The sequence below is a fragment of the Amyelois transitella genome, chromosome 5 (assembly GCF_032362555.1).
Source record: "Amyelois transitella isolate CPQ chromosome 5, ilAmyTran1.1, whole genome shotgun sequence".
Classification (NCBI taxonomy): Eukaryota; Metazoa; Arthropoda; class Insecta; order Lepidoptera; family Pyralidae; genus Amyelois; species Amyelois transitella.
The window spans coordinates 3,363,145-3,379,349 of record NC_083508.1 but is presented as its reverse complement, the minus strand read 5'-3'; the positions used below and the strand labels follow the sequence as shown (position 1 = coordinate 3,379,349).

The following is a 16,205-nucleotide window of genomic DNA, read 5'->3' as shown; positions in this document are numbered from 1 at the left end:
TGGCCAAGAGGATGCGCCTCATGCAGCTCGTGAGGCCGCACAAGCCGTCCAGGCAGGTAGGCTGCTCTGTGCTGTGTGTATTGAGAGTGCCGCTGCTGGCCAAGAGGATGCGCCTCATGCAGCTCGTGAGGCCGCACAAGCCGTCCAGGCAGGTAGGCTGCTCTGTGCTGTGTGTATAGAGAGTGGCGCTGCTGGCCAAGAGGATGCGCCTCATGCAGCTCGTGAGGCCGCACAAGCCGTCCAGGATGAACCAAAAAGTCCCCGGATTCGATCCCCGGTCATTATGAAAACAATTTTTTTTTATTGGTTCGTTTCTTGGATTTTTATCTTTTTAAGTATGTATTATCGAATATAGTACCTATAATAAAGAATTTAAAAAAAGAAGGAAATAACCTCGATCAGCTCATGAACATGAAAATGACCAAGAGGATGTCACCAATCCTCACGGTGCTCTTCACAGGGCCAAGGGTGAAACAAGTAGCGAGGAGTGTCCGGACCAAGAGCATCCCGCAACAAGAGAATCACGACCCATAGAAATGAGGACAGCGACTCGAGGAGGATAGAATATAGTCGCGTTGAGTTAGTATCCCGTAACATAAGACTCCAACTTGGTACTTTGCGGCTAGCTCAATCTGTGTAATGAAAAATGGACTTCTTGCAGCAAAGATAATGTTGATATTTCACCTTTATAAATGTTCGCAGGACGAAAGGGAACGAATAGAAGCGTCCGGAGGTACTGTCATGTACTGGGGTACGTGGAGAGTCAACGGGCAGCTGGCAGTCTCGCGGGCTATCGGTAAGTAATATTTTCAGTATCCTGGTGGTGCCTATATTTGACTAACCGCTATTAAATAAATAATCTAAAAAATATTGTTTAAGGCTGCCAAAGTATAGAGATCACATGTAATTATAATCTTTAAATATACATAGCTTGATCTCTGTAACAGATGTAAAATGTATACACTTTTCAGTATGTCTTGATCCTACCTATTCCTAGATAAGATATCGTTCCATCCTGCTGTTACAAAGACGGAGCTATATTTTATGGACTATAGTTTTGTAATTGGTACAAACATAAAATGACCTCTTTCCCGGAGGGGTAGGCAGAGTCTACATCTTTCCGCTTGCCACGATACCTGCAAACTTATTCTTTCGCCTCATCTACATTCATAACTCTTCATGCAAGCTCGTCGGTTTCGGGTACATTTGACATGACCTTTTGCCATAACGTCTCCGATTTGATTAAGGTACGTTCGTCTTATCCTTCCCACTCCACCAGGCTTATTCGTACACTAGCTGTGCCTGCGACTTCGTCCGCGTGGAATAGTTATTTTGGGCATCATATTTATTTTTGCAAACATCCTCCTCGGCTTTATCAATTGTAGCTGCTAATTGTTATGCGACTTGGCGACGACTTGGCCCACATCATTACCCGCGACCGAACGGAGACCGTATATATGCGTTTAGGGTGAGAGGTCAGGCGGTCACGCGTATTAGAAAGAACGCTGGTTCGCCGTATTAAATGTTTCGCTGCAAATTGCTTATAACGACTATATCGCAAAACCTATTCGTCTGATTTATATACTGTAAATGGCGATTTTAGTCTACATGAAAAGCCGAAAGTAATAAACATATTTATTTGGATAAGGATTAATAATGAATTAAAGAAAATTGGTTTCAAAATAACTTATAAAAAATTATCTTAAAAATTAACATAAAAGTGGTTATTGTAAGTAAACCTTAAGAGATAGATATATGCTCTCGCGGACTTTTTTGTGGCAAAAAATGAGTACTTCACATCTTTAGTACATTGTTTTACTATTTCTTTGTTGGTTTGCGCAGCGTTCGCGTGGAAATCTCTCAGATGGCCGACTCATTCAACTTTCACCTGCATTGTTGACGTTTTCCGTAGGAAATCCGGGATAAAATGTAGCCTATAGCCTTCCTCGATAAATAGACTATCTAACAGTGAAAGAATTATTCAAATCGGTTCAGTAGTTTCTGAGATTAGCGCGTTTAAACAAACAAACAAAACAAACTCTTCAGCTTTATAATATTAGTATAGATATATTTGCTTAGTCAACCTGCTTTCATCCTCTCGACAGGACCAAACCATCTAAGCAATCCCTTTTCTATTCCTGTCACTATATCTTCTGTTAAATCACAATATTCCCTTATCAAGCTGTTCTCGTTATAAAGTGCGCCGGTGGTCGAATGCCCAGTTAAAATGCGTGATGCGCAGAAAGGCACAGGTTCTAACCCCACCTCGGCCATGTACCAATGACTCTTTTCAAACTTATGTACATTAGTTTCAATACTAACCGATGCTTTTACGGTGAGGGAAACCTGCACATTCAGGTAACTGGATGTGTAACCATGTACCCAACCAAGGGAAAATGGCGTTCCTTATATATATATAAACAACATAAACAGACATGTTTTTTGCTGGTGCTTTCACTTGTTTTGGAATGACTTGTTAAAAAAACGTATAAACATCATAAGTAGGAGGGTTCATAACGCGAGTTAATCGTTTGTTTTATTGTTCGCGCATACACGAAGCGAAGGCATGATGAATTACAGTCGCGTGCCGTAGTTAAGTCTTGCGACTCCGCAATGGGGTGGAAAATGCTACGTCATAACCGGGTCATTGCTATCGGTGACATTTTTCTAATATATCAACTGGGTAAAAATAAATTATAGCATAGCTTACCTGAAATAAATCCCTCTCGGTTGAAAATTTTTTTTTATTTCGTGTAAGTTGTATATATTAAGAGTCTGGAGAAGGACAGAGGTCACCAACTAAAGCTCTCGTGGGATTTGCGAAAAACTTCTATTGTTTTGTAGGTGGCGCTAACTTCGCGCCGGTAAAAGTACAAAATATATACATTTTTAAGTTTGTTGGTGTGGGGAGCCCACAAGATACAATTCACCGAACGCAACATACAGCCGGACTATAATATCAATATATTTAAAGGAATAACAAGTAGTTGTCTGCGTTGGCGAACCCAGGTTCATGAAATGTTAAATAGCAAGTGTTCAATATAAAATGATTTTATCTTCATCCAAAATTTTTTAAACAACATAAAATTTGATCTTCTATCAAAATGAATGAGAGAAACGGGAACCCAACGAAAGTTTTCTGTAATTATTATTTAAATGACTCGCCAGCCCCTACCATTGATTTCCAATTACTCGAATTGGAAACAAAAGCGGTGCAGGAGCGCGGTCGCGTGCGCGCGTCGGGCGCCGGCCTGCCGTGGTTGCCTTCGATGGCCCGTCACGAATTAAAGATGTTCTAGATTAGAAGCGTCATAGAAATTTTAAAATTTTTGGGCTTTCGTAGTTGAGGCGTTGAGGTATTCGCCCAAAAGAGTCGATCAGTAGCGCGTTATTTGAATCCTTCCGCCATGTAGCACTGATTTTTCTGAGTTTTCCTTAGTTTGATTGAATGCTACCCGAAGGGTTGGAATATCCTGCTTTTAAGTAACTTTATGTAATATCGTGGTAACCCACTAAGGTACGTTATAATGGACAGACCTAGGGTTTCAGTCGTCTGGTCTAGTCCTACGAAGAAAATACTGTTAAACTACTCAAATATATAAAATAAGCATTATCCCAACTAATATTATAAATGCGAAAGATTTGCGAATATTGTATTCTTTTTCGTTGGCGAAGCTGTGGGTAAAAATTAGTAAGGCATAAAATTGTTATGTGTGTGTTTTCACTGAATTGTATTCATTGACGTGGTATGTGTGTGTTCACTGAACTGTATTGAATGTTACAGAATTTCTCGCCAGGAAAAAGTAGACAAAAGCATTCCATTATTGTCCTTCCGTACTTTCTTTATTTTACAACCCTGCCACCCTACGACCCTACTGCACGCACCGAAACTATATCGATCACTCGGACACGCGGTGCATTCGAATTACGATTTCAATGGACTACTGGTGTTAAGTTCTAGCTTTGCCCGATAAAGTATAGGCTATATCTGAGAACATTAAAGGGCTTAATTTGTTTTTGAATTTGTAACTACTTATAAAGATTCATAATAGATCATAGTTAAATCCTTTAAAATATAAAGAAATGGTATTCTTTTCCAAATTTGAAATTTATAAGAATATAAAAAATAACTAAATGTGACTTAACCCTCTTGGGCAATAGATAATTTTTAATGTATATAAATTCAATTTAGGTATTTTTACAAGTAAAATTTCGTACCTAATGTATCGCACGTTATATCCCAACCCTAATACAAAGATATACATCGACGGCTTAGTTACACCATAAATGTTGACATTCTCATCGTAGTTCCGTGTCCCCCACGTTCCAGAGTGAATATCATCGATTTCGCGTTCCACGGCAGATTGTGTTCGGAAATGTTTGCAGAGACGCCACTTTGGCACCCCCCGGGACTGCATTCCGCTTTCCCGGGAGATAAGGTGATACGGACACCGTATCAACGGTTATTAAGGCCACAAATAGCCATTGAATTTGTGGCTTAAATTAAAGTTATTTTTTTTAATGAAATTAACCATTTTATGGCAGGTGATGTACACTACAAACCATACGTGACGGCGCGTCCGGAAATCGCGACAGTGGACCTCGACGGCGACGAAGACTTCGTGGTGGTGGCGTGCGACGGATTGTGGGATTTCGTCAGTGAAGACGACGTCGCTCTGGCGGTCTACAGGCAACTGGCTGCGGATCCAGGTTAGTGCTAGATTCTTGGGATAGTAATGTAAAGGTTTTTGATGTAAATTTGTAAGTTACAAGCGACCTGGCCTGGCTTCGAAAGGTGTTTTTTTTTATTTTTTTATTTATTATCATTCCAAAAAAAAAAACATCAATTACAATGGTACACATAATGCATTAGGTTAAAACCACAAAGGTTTGTTGTGTACTAATGTTATTTGAAGAATGTCTTGTATGTTCGACTAAATATTAAAAAAAAGAAAAGACCAAGCATCAAAATCTAAGGCGTGTTTCAAAAGAAGAAAATAATTGATCTTTCCGCCTTTTAAGAGAGTAGAGTGTGTGGTTAGTACTCTTCTTTATAGCATTCCGTCAACATACGAGCCATCGTAAAGCTCCATCCACGCCTCCTGATTACGGATATAGGTAGCTTACCATATAGCTTACCTGACGATTAAAAAAGTGCAGCTATTTCTTTATATGCTGATATTTTTTCTGTTGTATAAGTATAAAGATTTGACTTTCAGTCAAATCTGAAAGTATTCTGGAAATCCGTAAGGTCAGCCCGAGGAAATACTATAACCAGAGAGCTGACTAGGATCAGATGCCAGGATGGTAGCGTTGTGAAAGGAGAAGAATGTGTACTAAAGATATGGAAGGACTATTTTGAAAGTTTATTTGAAAAAAAGGAAGGAAATAAGAAAGATTTCTGCTATAGCGAAGAAAAAGAGAATGAGATGGAAGGCGAAATTGAAATGTTCGAAATTGTGGAAGCACTTAAGAGTATGAAAGCGGGAAAGGCTGCTGGGTGTGATAGAGTGTCGGTCGAGATGCTTAAAGCAGGAAAAGGCGTAGTAGCTAGTCAGTTGTACTGCCTTTTCAATTTGTGTTGGAGAAGCGGCCGAGTACCAAAAGATTGGTGTAAGGCTGTTATCGTGCCACTTTACAAAGGAAAAGGGTCACAGCTGGACTGCAAAAATTATCGTGGTATAAGCCTGCTTAGCGTCGTCGGCAAATTGTATGCTAAGGTATTGATTAATAGAGTCAGGAATGAAACTGATGACAAAATATGGGATGCTCAAGCGGGATTTCGAAAGGGAATGGGATGTACTGATCAGGTCTTTTCCTTGCGGTGCATAGCCGAAAAGTTTTTGGCCAAGAGTCAAAAAGTCTATTGCACATTCGTAGATCTGGAAAAGGCCTATGACAGAGTTGAGAGGAATGAATTGTGGTCAGCACTTTCTATGCATGGGGTGAGCAGTCTCTTAATACGAGCACTGAAATCCTTATATGAGGATTCGAGTGCTTGTGTCAGGATAAACGGAGCGCACACTGAGTGGTTTAAGATTGAGAAAGGCGTTAGGCAAGGATGTGTTGCGTCACCGTGGCTGTTCAACCTATTTATGGATAGCTGTTTGACAGATTTGAAAGAGTCTAAAAGTGGATTAAGGATGAATGAGTTACTCGTCAAATGTCTGCTCTATGCCGACGATCAGGTTATACTGGCGTCATCAGCGGAGGAGTTACAGGAGATGGTAAACTGTATGCATGAAGCTTTAAAAGAGAAAGGAATGAAAGTGAACGTAAGTAAAACTAAAACACTGGTTTTTGAAATGGAGAAAGAAATGACAGCATGTAATATTTTGATTGGAGGAGAAAAAGTGGAGCAAGTGAAAGAGTTTGTATATCTAGGATCAAAGTTTACATCAGATGGCAAGTATGATAGTGATATTGAAAGGAGAGTGAACGCGGGGAACATGGTGAATGGAGCTTTGCATGCCTTTATGAGCAGTCAGAAACTATCCAAAAAGGCTCGACTGGCTGTGCACAGGGGCGTGTTGGTCCCGACATTAATGTATGGGAGTGAAAGTTGGGTATGGCAAAAGAAGCATGAAAGCAGAATAAATGCAGTGGAAATGAGAGCGTTAAGGAGTATGATGGGTGTGAAATTGAGTGACAGGATAAGGAACAGCGTGATAAGGGAATGTTGTGATGTGAAAGAAGATGTAGTTACAGGAATAGAAAAGGGTATGTTAAGATGGTTCGGTCATGTGGAGAGGATGAATGAAAGCAGGTTGACTAAGCAGATATACAAGGAGAGTGTGGAGGGAAAGGTCGGAGTGGGAAGACCTAGACGAACGTATCTTGATCAAATTAAGGACGTCCTGGTAAAGGGTCAGGTCAAAAGTACCCGAAACCGCCGAGCTTGTATGAAGAGAGTTATGAATGTGGACGAAGCGAAAGAAGTATGCAGAGATCGTGGCAAGTGGAAAGAGGTAGTCTCTGCCTACCCCTCCGGGAAAGAGGCGTGATTTTATGTATGTATGTATGTATGTATAAGTATTACACCTCGGTAAAAAAGATAAGAAAATTGAATTTCAATGTCTTCTACTAAGATGTAATGTATGAGTAAACACCGTATAAAAACTGAATAAGTAAACTTGAATGCTTTAATACTGAATATAATACGAGTCGGAAATTGTTTTTGTGCGCACTTGCGAATGATTCTTGAACGAAACCAGTACCGGCGGTGCAGGAAAATATTTTTTTTTATCTTTATTTTTAAGTCAGTGTGTTAAGGTCTAAAACTGATACAATATTATGGCGTGTTCTTTCGGTGATTGTACAGTACTTCAAACATGCGGTTTATTTCTCTTGACAATATTGACTTGGTCCAGACAATATGTCTGTCTGCCTGCACTGTACCCTCCTCAAGATAGCGGAGCCGTGACGGCGTTGAGCAGAGCAAACAATGCTCGCGTTTACTTTTGTTTTATGAGTTTTTTATATCAACTTTTATATAACGCAACTTCTTTGGCAAAATTTTTTTATCAGCGTTATTTTGTTTTTAATGATTGGACAATATTTTCTTTAGTCTTGATTAGAAATACTAAGGAACGTTTAATATTTTTACTTACTTTTTACTTCACTTAAAACGGACAAAAAATTATCACATAGACTAGGAGTATTTAAACAGAAGTTGTGTTTTGACCTTGTTTTTTAGTTGAGCAGACAAATGACTAATAGCAGTATGCTATAGGTCTTAGCCTCATGCAGACGAGCGACAAAAAGTATCGCCAACGGGTTTAGTATCAGATACTGAAACGTCCCGTTTGGTTTTTGCGATCGGCGGCAATTGGCGTAGGAGGTTTACAATTAAATCAATCTGTGATATAGGTAATTATCAGGTATTCTTGCAATTTCTACAGGAGCCCAACACTTTTTGTTCTAACAAAGTCAGCAGAAAAAATTTTCCTCCACACGATATTAGGTTATGGTATTGATGTTCTGTTTGAGCTTTTCATAGCCTATTACCCCACACAATATCTTCAAAAAAGTCTTAGAACTAGTATTAACCCTGCCTGTTACCATAATTGGTATGTAGTTTTTATATCGTCAGATATCGATGATGTCGCTCGTCTGGTGAGGAATGGTAGACGGAATAAATGCATTCAAATACCTGTATGAAAAATTCACAAGGTTACTGTCTAAGGCAAAAGGACAGTGCTGCTTTCAAAATGCTCTTATTGCGTCATTGACATGTTTATTGTCGTTACGCTAAGTGTCTATAATGTGGGTTTGGTTAGAAACGTTTTTAGAAAATTGCTTGGATGCATTATCTAACCTGTAATCATGGTTTGAAAGGGGTAAACAAATTTATGGCATGTTAGTTTCTACGAGGGTCCGTATTTTGTGCATCCCTAAATTCAATTCCGATCTTTGTTGATTGTTTACATTGTAGTACTATTTCTTATAAAAATGACAGATATTATAATGTGTTTTTAAAGCGATGTTGTAATACTCGTAAACTCGTTTTATCATTGAGTACGCACCAAGTGTCACTTTATTTTCCTAAGTCCCATAATAACAATGCAATGAATGTATGTGTGAAAACGAGTGCCCTTGTCTTACCAGCTTTAATGAGACTTCAAACCAACTCCTTTCATTCCCTTTGACAGATCCGTGTCAGCGACAGGGGAGCTCTTTAAAACTGGCTGCAGTAATGTAGCCGCTCTCAAATCTTCGCGGAGTGTTTAATGGATCGCAACGCTCGGCCTGAGAGCTTTCCTATTGTTTCACTGTTTTTGTTGTTCTCAAAACGTTTAGGTTTTTCATTATGTCTGAAGTATTACAGAAATAGGACTTGTTTTTAACCGCTATCGTATTTATTTTTCGTTGTGTTCGTTTACCGTACTATTTATTATCAGGACTGTATTTATTGCAACCCCTTGAAATCATGCCGTAAACGCTACATTATAATAATCCAGCTTGTTGACACATCTCTCGTATAATATTGGGGACGTCCCCTTGGTAATGCGAAGTGTCTATCACAGATTTGGCAGCTTTGGGTGTATTTTGTGCATCACGATGATTTATTGTCAGCAATTTTCAAGATCAGCTCAATTAGCCTAAGAAAAGCCGATATTAAGTTTTACGCAGCAATGGACACTAAATAATATAACGAAATCACTGAGCGGAAACGGAGCCACCTGTAGATTTTATGACTGTATTTGGGGTATGGTGGCACAGGTTTCTTTGTTTCGTTAGGTCTTGCGAAAAAATCTTAAGAACAATGAGAGTTTATTTTATGTTCCGTAACGAGATTGCCTAGATTTCAGGCTGCGGTCAGGCGGCGGCCGCAGCCCCACAATATTGTGTTGTAATTGCGTCGGAAGTGGGGAAGTGGAGAAATTGGATACTTTGTTTTGCCCCCTGCCCCGCCTCCCGCTCTCCTTGCCACCTTCTATCGCCATTATCATGAAGCCATCCTAATACAGCTTTTATGTTTTTATGTCAACTATTTGGGACCATAATGATCAATTATAATATCAGATATCACGACTTCGCCAAAAGGTGATAATCATGTTGTCATTATAGTTACTAAACCTGCTTTATTGACGTTTAATCTTGTTCAACATTCAACTATTTCAGTAATGTCAATTTTAAAAGTAAACTTTGGTCAGAATAAATTAATTTAATATTCAACGTCTCTTTGAACTCAACGCTTTAATGGACAGTGGGCCGCTTATTGGATTATAAGATTTACAAGTTTAAATTGTCGCGAGTTGGTCTGAAAGAGGGTCGGGGGTGGGCAGCCTGTAATAAGCCCCGGGCTATGGCTGAGCGCTCTTCGACCCGGGCTTACTACCCCAACTTGCTCATTCGCTTTATTTCGTTCTTGTTTCTCATTTATAAAGGTTAAATTCAATTGACCCAGGCTATTCAGGCATACTCTTTGTAAAGTCTAGGCCCGTGAAAGGCCGCGTCTGTAGACTTATTTGGAACAAAGTAAAAATAGAATTTTATGTATTTATATTCGTTACATGCTTCCTACGGTTACAGCAGTGCTTTTTTATACTTATACATTTCTATAATTTAGCATAAACTGATATTTTAGCTAGATAAGACGAACATCAGTATGCAATTATGTCAAATGACTGTTGAAATCGGTTCGCATTACCGTGACGTTCCACTGTGTTATCAATAGGCTTTTGTCCCTACGGCTACACGCAGAATGAAGATTCCACCGAATGCTGCAAAATGCTTTTTCGGAAAACTATCAATGACCCGCCACGTGTACTTATCATCAGAGAGTTCTTCGACAAATTAGCGCATAAAATATGCATTTTTTTAGAATATCAAGATATTTTTATATCAATGCTTGGGATTATTGTTTTAAGGCTATCAACCTGTCACTATCTTTAAACTTTAAGGTGGCCATCGAGTCACATATAATTCTATATCTGTGCTTTACTATTGGCCCTGTCTATTGCATGTGATAAAGACGTGATACGTTCGTTTAATATTATGATAATACATTTAAAAACAGTACCAATTACGCATTTTTTCTAATGCACATTTTGCGACGAACCCTTTCTTCGTCATGTAATGTACCAGAGGGCGGGCCCGCGCAGTCTGGTCGCGCGGAGATGGCGTCCTGATAACATTGTCAGCTCGCCGATACCGCGATAAACCGTGCGATGTTACGATACGAGAAAACGCAAAACATACTTAGACAACGATCCTAATAGTTTCCTGTAGATGTGGATGGGTGAATATGCCCTTGTGTTGACTTTGATGCAAAGATTCATAATTGTCTTTTGGATTTTTACAGTAAGTTCATTCTGATGAGAGGATTCATTATGTATTTTTGTTTAATATAGATCTTAGTGTCCACATCTTCCAAAATTTACACTAACATTTATCCATTTTTTCTAATGCACATTTTGCGACGAACTCTTTCTTCGTCATGTACCATAGGGCGAGCCCGCGCAGTCTGGTCGCGCTTAGATGGCGTCTGATAACATTCTCAGCTCGCCTATACCGCGATAAACCGTGCGAAGTTACGATACAAGGAAACGCAAAACATACATACACTACGATCCCGATAGTTTCCCGTAAATGTGGATGGGTGATTATGTCTCTGTGTTGACTCGGATGCAAAGATTCATATGTCTCTTATTTGAATTGTTCCTTGGCTCAGATGCAAAGATTCATAATCGTCTATTGGATTTCATTTGTATCCAAGAGCTTTGCGTTTATATATTATTTTGTACTTTTAGTATCTAGGTATTAAGTATTACTTATGTATTTTGTCTATGAGGATTCTTCTTCTTCGCGAGTAATCAAAATTATTTTAGAATAAAAACTTGTATGGTAATACATAATTGTTACTTTTTATTAAAAACTTGTATTTTCCCACATAGTGTACTTTTATTTGTAGGCTATACTACACTCCAATGGTTATTTCTTCATTGAAACCACCTGTAATGTTTCATATGAGTTCATTAATCAACCTTTGTTACAATTTTTTTTTGTGTGACTTTTCGTCTACTCACATTAAGATGTCACGTCATTCACAACAATGTGCGCTGCGCACGCGCAGTACACCAATATTATGATGGAGCGCTATGTGACACCACATAGTTGGCTCTCCTCAGTATAAACAACGCGTGCGCCGCGGCCTTGACACTGTTGGACGTGCGTTATCTGCCAACTCCCATTCACGCTTATCGCGGTAACAACTAGACCAGACTATCACCTAGTGGGAATATTGATATGAGCTTCTGATCGTACTACTCTGCCTATTTAAAGATTGATTTTTTCTTTTTTTACAATTGAAATGGTAGAAATAATGTAAAAAAAAATCACAGGTCTACACAATTATAATATAAATCTTAAAAAGTGTAAACTTAATCAAAGTATTTTATTTTGGTTACACTCACTAACTGATAGTAATAATTTTCACACGACTACCAAGATAACTGCCGAAACAATTATTATGATTGTTCTCCATATAAACGCAGTAAACATTCATAATTGACCACTTTGACAATTACTCGAAGCGTGGCCGGTAAAATTGGTGGAAATTTCTAATGTTTAACTTTAAACGCGGCACAAAGAGAATGCATTGATTAACGAGAATGCAGTCCCAGATGCTAAACTAGGCGTGGAGTATAGAGCTCATTAGCATAGCATGTACAGATTACAGACAAGAAGCCCTTCCTTCTATCGCCTGATGGCCCGAGTGGCCCACTCTGCGGAATGCTCTTGATATGCACACCATTTGTGTTAACGGCTGAGAATAAGCCGGTTCACATTAGCTTGGACCACTTCAAAAATAAATCGGAGGAGACTAATTAATTGATATATGTATATAGCTAGTACTTTTTGTAGAAAGAACTTAAAAGAAATAGAATTATCGAATTTTATACAGATGCAGAATTTTCTGAATTTTATAAGTGAAATCGTGATGTCTGTGTTCATGTGAACTTGCTCTTAGCGTCTGGCTAACTGTACGGAATACGGAGTAACCGATTGCTAATAAGATTAAGTCATGGTGAATTGCTAATAGCGGGACCACGCGATATCATCCTCTCTATTACTTGTTCTAATTAAACCAATAGTTAATGCCATAGTTATTCAAATGTCTGTGTATGATCATGATGTAGATATTTTAAAATATTTACTTGCTACATTCGCTTTGATTGCAAAAAATATTGTTTTTGAATCGGTGTTCTAATAACAATCAAAACCTATGTGCCAAATTACAAACCACACAAATTCAATATATGTAGTTCTTCAAATATATACCTATAAGAGTTAATTTCAAATCATAAATCGAAGAAAATTCTAGAAGCTTCACAGTTTGAAGTAGCTGTTGAAAGTATACTTGCATACAGTTTCCATGATTTGTTTCCTATGAAAGTGTACGTGAGTCTCGCTCCACATGACATGTCGGACAAAACGCGGCCGTTGCTTCATGGCTTAGCCGGCTATGCAAACAGACGGCACGGTCTTGCTAGGTATTCATTATGTCAAATGGAAATTCATTATGAGGAACTGGCTGTTGAACTGCGCTAATAAAAATATAGCGGCAAGTTGAGGGAAAATTGATATTGAGGTGCCATGTACTAAGTGGAATAGTGTGCATATGAATCGATTTATCACGGCTTTTTCCGTCGGTCAGCAGAAATTCGGGTGTTAAACTCACCTTTAGCGTGGTATGTTTATGGGTTTATGTATTGTATAGTATTAATGTATTGTATAGTGTTGAAAACTTAAAAAAGAATTTATAAAAATTGGGTACTCTGTCAAAATTAAAATGTTATCAAAGGAAATAAAGGGTCGTACACCGTGCCAAGTTTATCCACAAAACGATCTATACTTGCAATGATTATTTTCTAGTCGAGTGGTCGCGCCCTACACATTGACATTGTCGTGGGGGAGCGTCGTTATAGTTGTAAAGAGGCGGAGTACCGCCGCGGGCGCTACAGGCCCCTGTTCGCTGTTGTTTCTTTGACATCATTACATCCATTGCGCCACCCCGACGCTCGCAAAAACCCTTAGCGAATCCGCAAATGCACCCTATTTCACACGAAACAAGATTCACCAGAATAACGTTATGAAATAATTTGTTGTTAAGATTTGCTATCTTGTTGAACTTTGGCTGCCTTTAGCTCAGTAGATAAATTGTATGTCAATTATTATTTTAATTGTGCCGTTGACAAACTTTGTATGATTTACGATGCGACTTGCTATTAAGCGAGAAAAGTTTGTGGAGGAAGCTAGATAAATCCTTACTATGCTTTTGTGTGGGAGGAGTGATATTATATTTATGGTCTCATATTTCCATGCGAATTCTCGTTAGCATGATAATTGTTAAATTTTTTCTCAGCCAACATCTTTTGACATCGTCAAAGGAATTTGAGTATAAAATATGTCTAGCTTATATTCAGAACCTGTACTGAACACTGGCTAAATTAGTTTCTGTTATCATGACGTTATTGTTTCATGTGAAATAATCCAATAAAAAAAAAAAAAAAAAAGGTTTTATAAAATTTGTGAAAGTTAAAGTTAATAGAAAACAACACATACCTCTCTAATCCTTAACCTATGTCGTGATACAGTATAATTAGACGATGTTTAATATTGATGTATTTTTTACCAAGATTACCCACTATATGGCAAAGAGATCCGGCCTGACTTCCTCAATTTGTTTCTTTTGTGCTTCAAGTCCCCTCGTTGGGGGCTGATAAAGAACACCGTAATCCTTTCAATCAAATATCTGGGGATTACAGGCGACGCAATTTATGCGGGCCTCTACAAATCGGGTCTTGAAAATTGCACGGGTCGTGTCGTCAGTCCTGACTGTATTGATCTGAGACATAGTTAAATGTTTCAATTTCGGTCCTAGTCCTGATGGGCCAATAATGATGCAAGACTTGCAATTTTTATTTAATACAAAAGATTGAATATAATTTTGCTTCACATCTTCGTATTTGTTCCATATCTGATAGTTGATTTTTTAAATATTATCGTTGGTGTTCCAAATTCACGTGCAAAATCATCGTTCGCATACTTGTCGATGACGTAGTGACGCGGACATGGATATACTGCATCTTTAATTTTAACTCTTCGCGAATAGTGTTGGATCGCGTCCAGCCGGTACAATACAATCCGTCTGCCGTCCACGCGGGCCGCGGATTCTGCCACGTGGGTGGGCGGTCTTTCCAGTAAATCTAGCAATAATAATGAAAATTATCTTATCATGATATGTACTTGTACTAGAAATAATATCAGAATTTGTTACACTTTACGATACAATTCTCTGTATTAAGTTAGATATTGCGGGCATAATGGCAGAATTTATTGAACCGATAGAATACTGCGAAGCCTTTATCCAAACCGATTAGATTGACGATAACAATATCAATTCCAGCTCGCTCAATATCGATTCTCAATTCTTCGTAACTCTGCTAATTATTTTAAACAAAGACATAATTGTAGACATCCATTCGCTTTCATCATCAAAGTAAACTATCTGTTTCAAGCGGTGTCGTTAACCTCTGCAGCGAACGCTGGAAGTATTTCGGGACATTTCCAAGCCTCGCGAACGTGTATTGTCAGCGTCATTTTTTTATCGTTTTTCGGTAAAATCCATTCCATATTTGGTGCAGTTGATATGCGCAAATTCATTGCGGTGTATTCAGAGAGTTGGGTTGGCTACACTGCCATGCAGGCTGAAGCCCCTGCGTATAAATAATGCATTGTGATCAGATAGGGCACGTGTCCCGGCGACCTGTCCCACGTCTTTTCGTTTTATCTGACCGCTTGTCCCTTTGGCTGGAGTGCTGATGTCAGGTGGATTGACCTTAATTTTCATTCAAATCGAAAATTATGCATTATTCATCTTTTTGGTCAACATATGTAAATGACTTAGATTTGTATCAGATTTTCCAACTACCTTTGTCCTTTCAGATGTAATACTGCTGTTGATGGTTATGGTGGCCCCGAAAAAAGTAAAACTTATGTTGGCTGTAGTCGCCCATTTTCGATTCGCAAATCTTAAATGTAGACCTTTCAGCTATAGGTCTGCGATGAGCAGAAACATAAGTTGAGCCAAGAGAGTATTCTTGTGGCTTTTCTAAATTTTAGCTTTGTGATAAATTTAATCCAGCAATCTGATTCCTACATTATTCAACTTCTTCGAGCTTAGAAACAAGATCGAGCCAGGCTAAAATATGTAAGAGTTAGAATCAAAACTGTTTGTTTTGAGACTCATAGGTGTAGACACGTAAGTCAATACATTAAGATCACATCATGCAGCGAATCGGGAGAAAGTGGGCGGGTGCTGCCGTGCGGTACGAAGCACCCGGCAGCGGTGACGTTATCGGCGTCTGGCTCGTCTTCTCCAATTAATCCCGCTATCGCAGCATCGGATGCAAATTGCCGACACGCCGGCAGCCGGCAGCACGGCGAAACTATCTAATTGAGTTCACACATGAACAGTCCGGCAAAATGCATAGCGCTCACGGTTGCCGGCTCAGAACTTTTATAATGAATCGCTTAACTTCTTAGTTATATTATCCAGAGTTGGCGCCGTGGTTTGGTTTTACATTATTATATGTATTGATTACCTTTAAACTAGTATCTTTGAAATAAAAGAATCTGGTTATTAGCCACACAATAAAATAATAATTACATTCTAAACTGTTATGGTCTCCGATTAG

The 16,205-nt window shown here is 38.8% G+C and overlaps 1 protein-coding gene across 3 annotated transcripts in view; it reads left to right on the top strand.

Annotated features, from left to right (window-relative positions):
- The window catches only part of LOC106138586 (microtubule-actin cross-linking factor 1, isoforms 6/7), a 76,521-nt gene that overhangs the window by 13,260 nt on the left and 47,056 nt on the right, over nucleotides 1–16,205 (top strand). The window contains exons 1-3 of one of the 3 annotated variants that reach the window (XM_060944416.1): nucleotides 97–152; nucleotides 703–796; nucleotides 4,546–4,710. In XM_060944416.1, coding sequence (XP_060800399.1) covers nucleotides 108–152; nucleotides 703–796; nucleotides 4,546–4,710 — 304 coding nt within the window. In that variant the 5' untranslated portion in view covers nucleotides 97–107. Of the gene's footprint in view, nucleotides 1–96; nucleotides 153–191; nucleotides 246–699; nucleotides 797–4,545; nucleotides 4,711–16,205 lie in introns of those variants that run through there. The other 2 variants (XM_060944415.1, XM_060944414.1) reach the window with 2 other exon arrangements.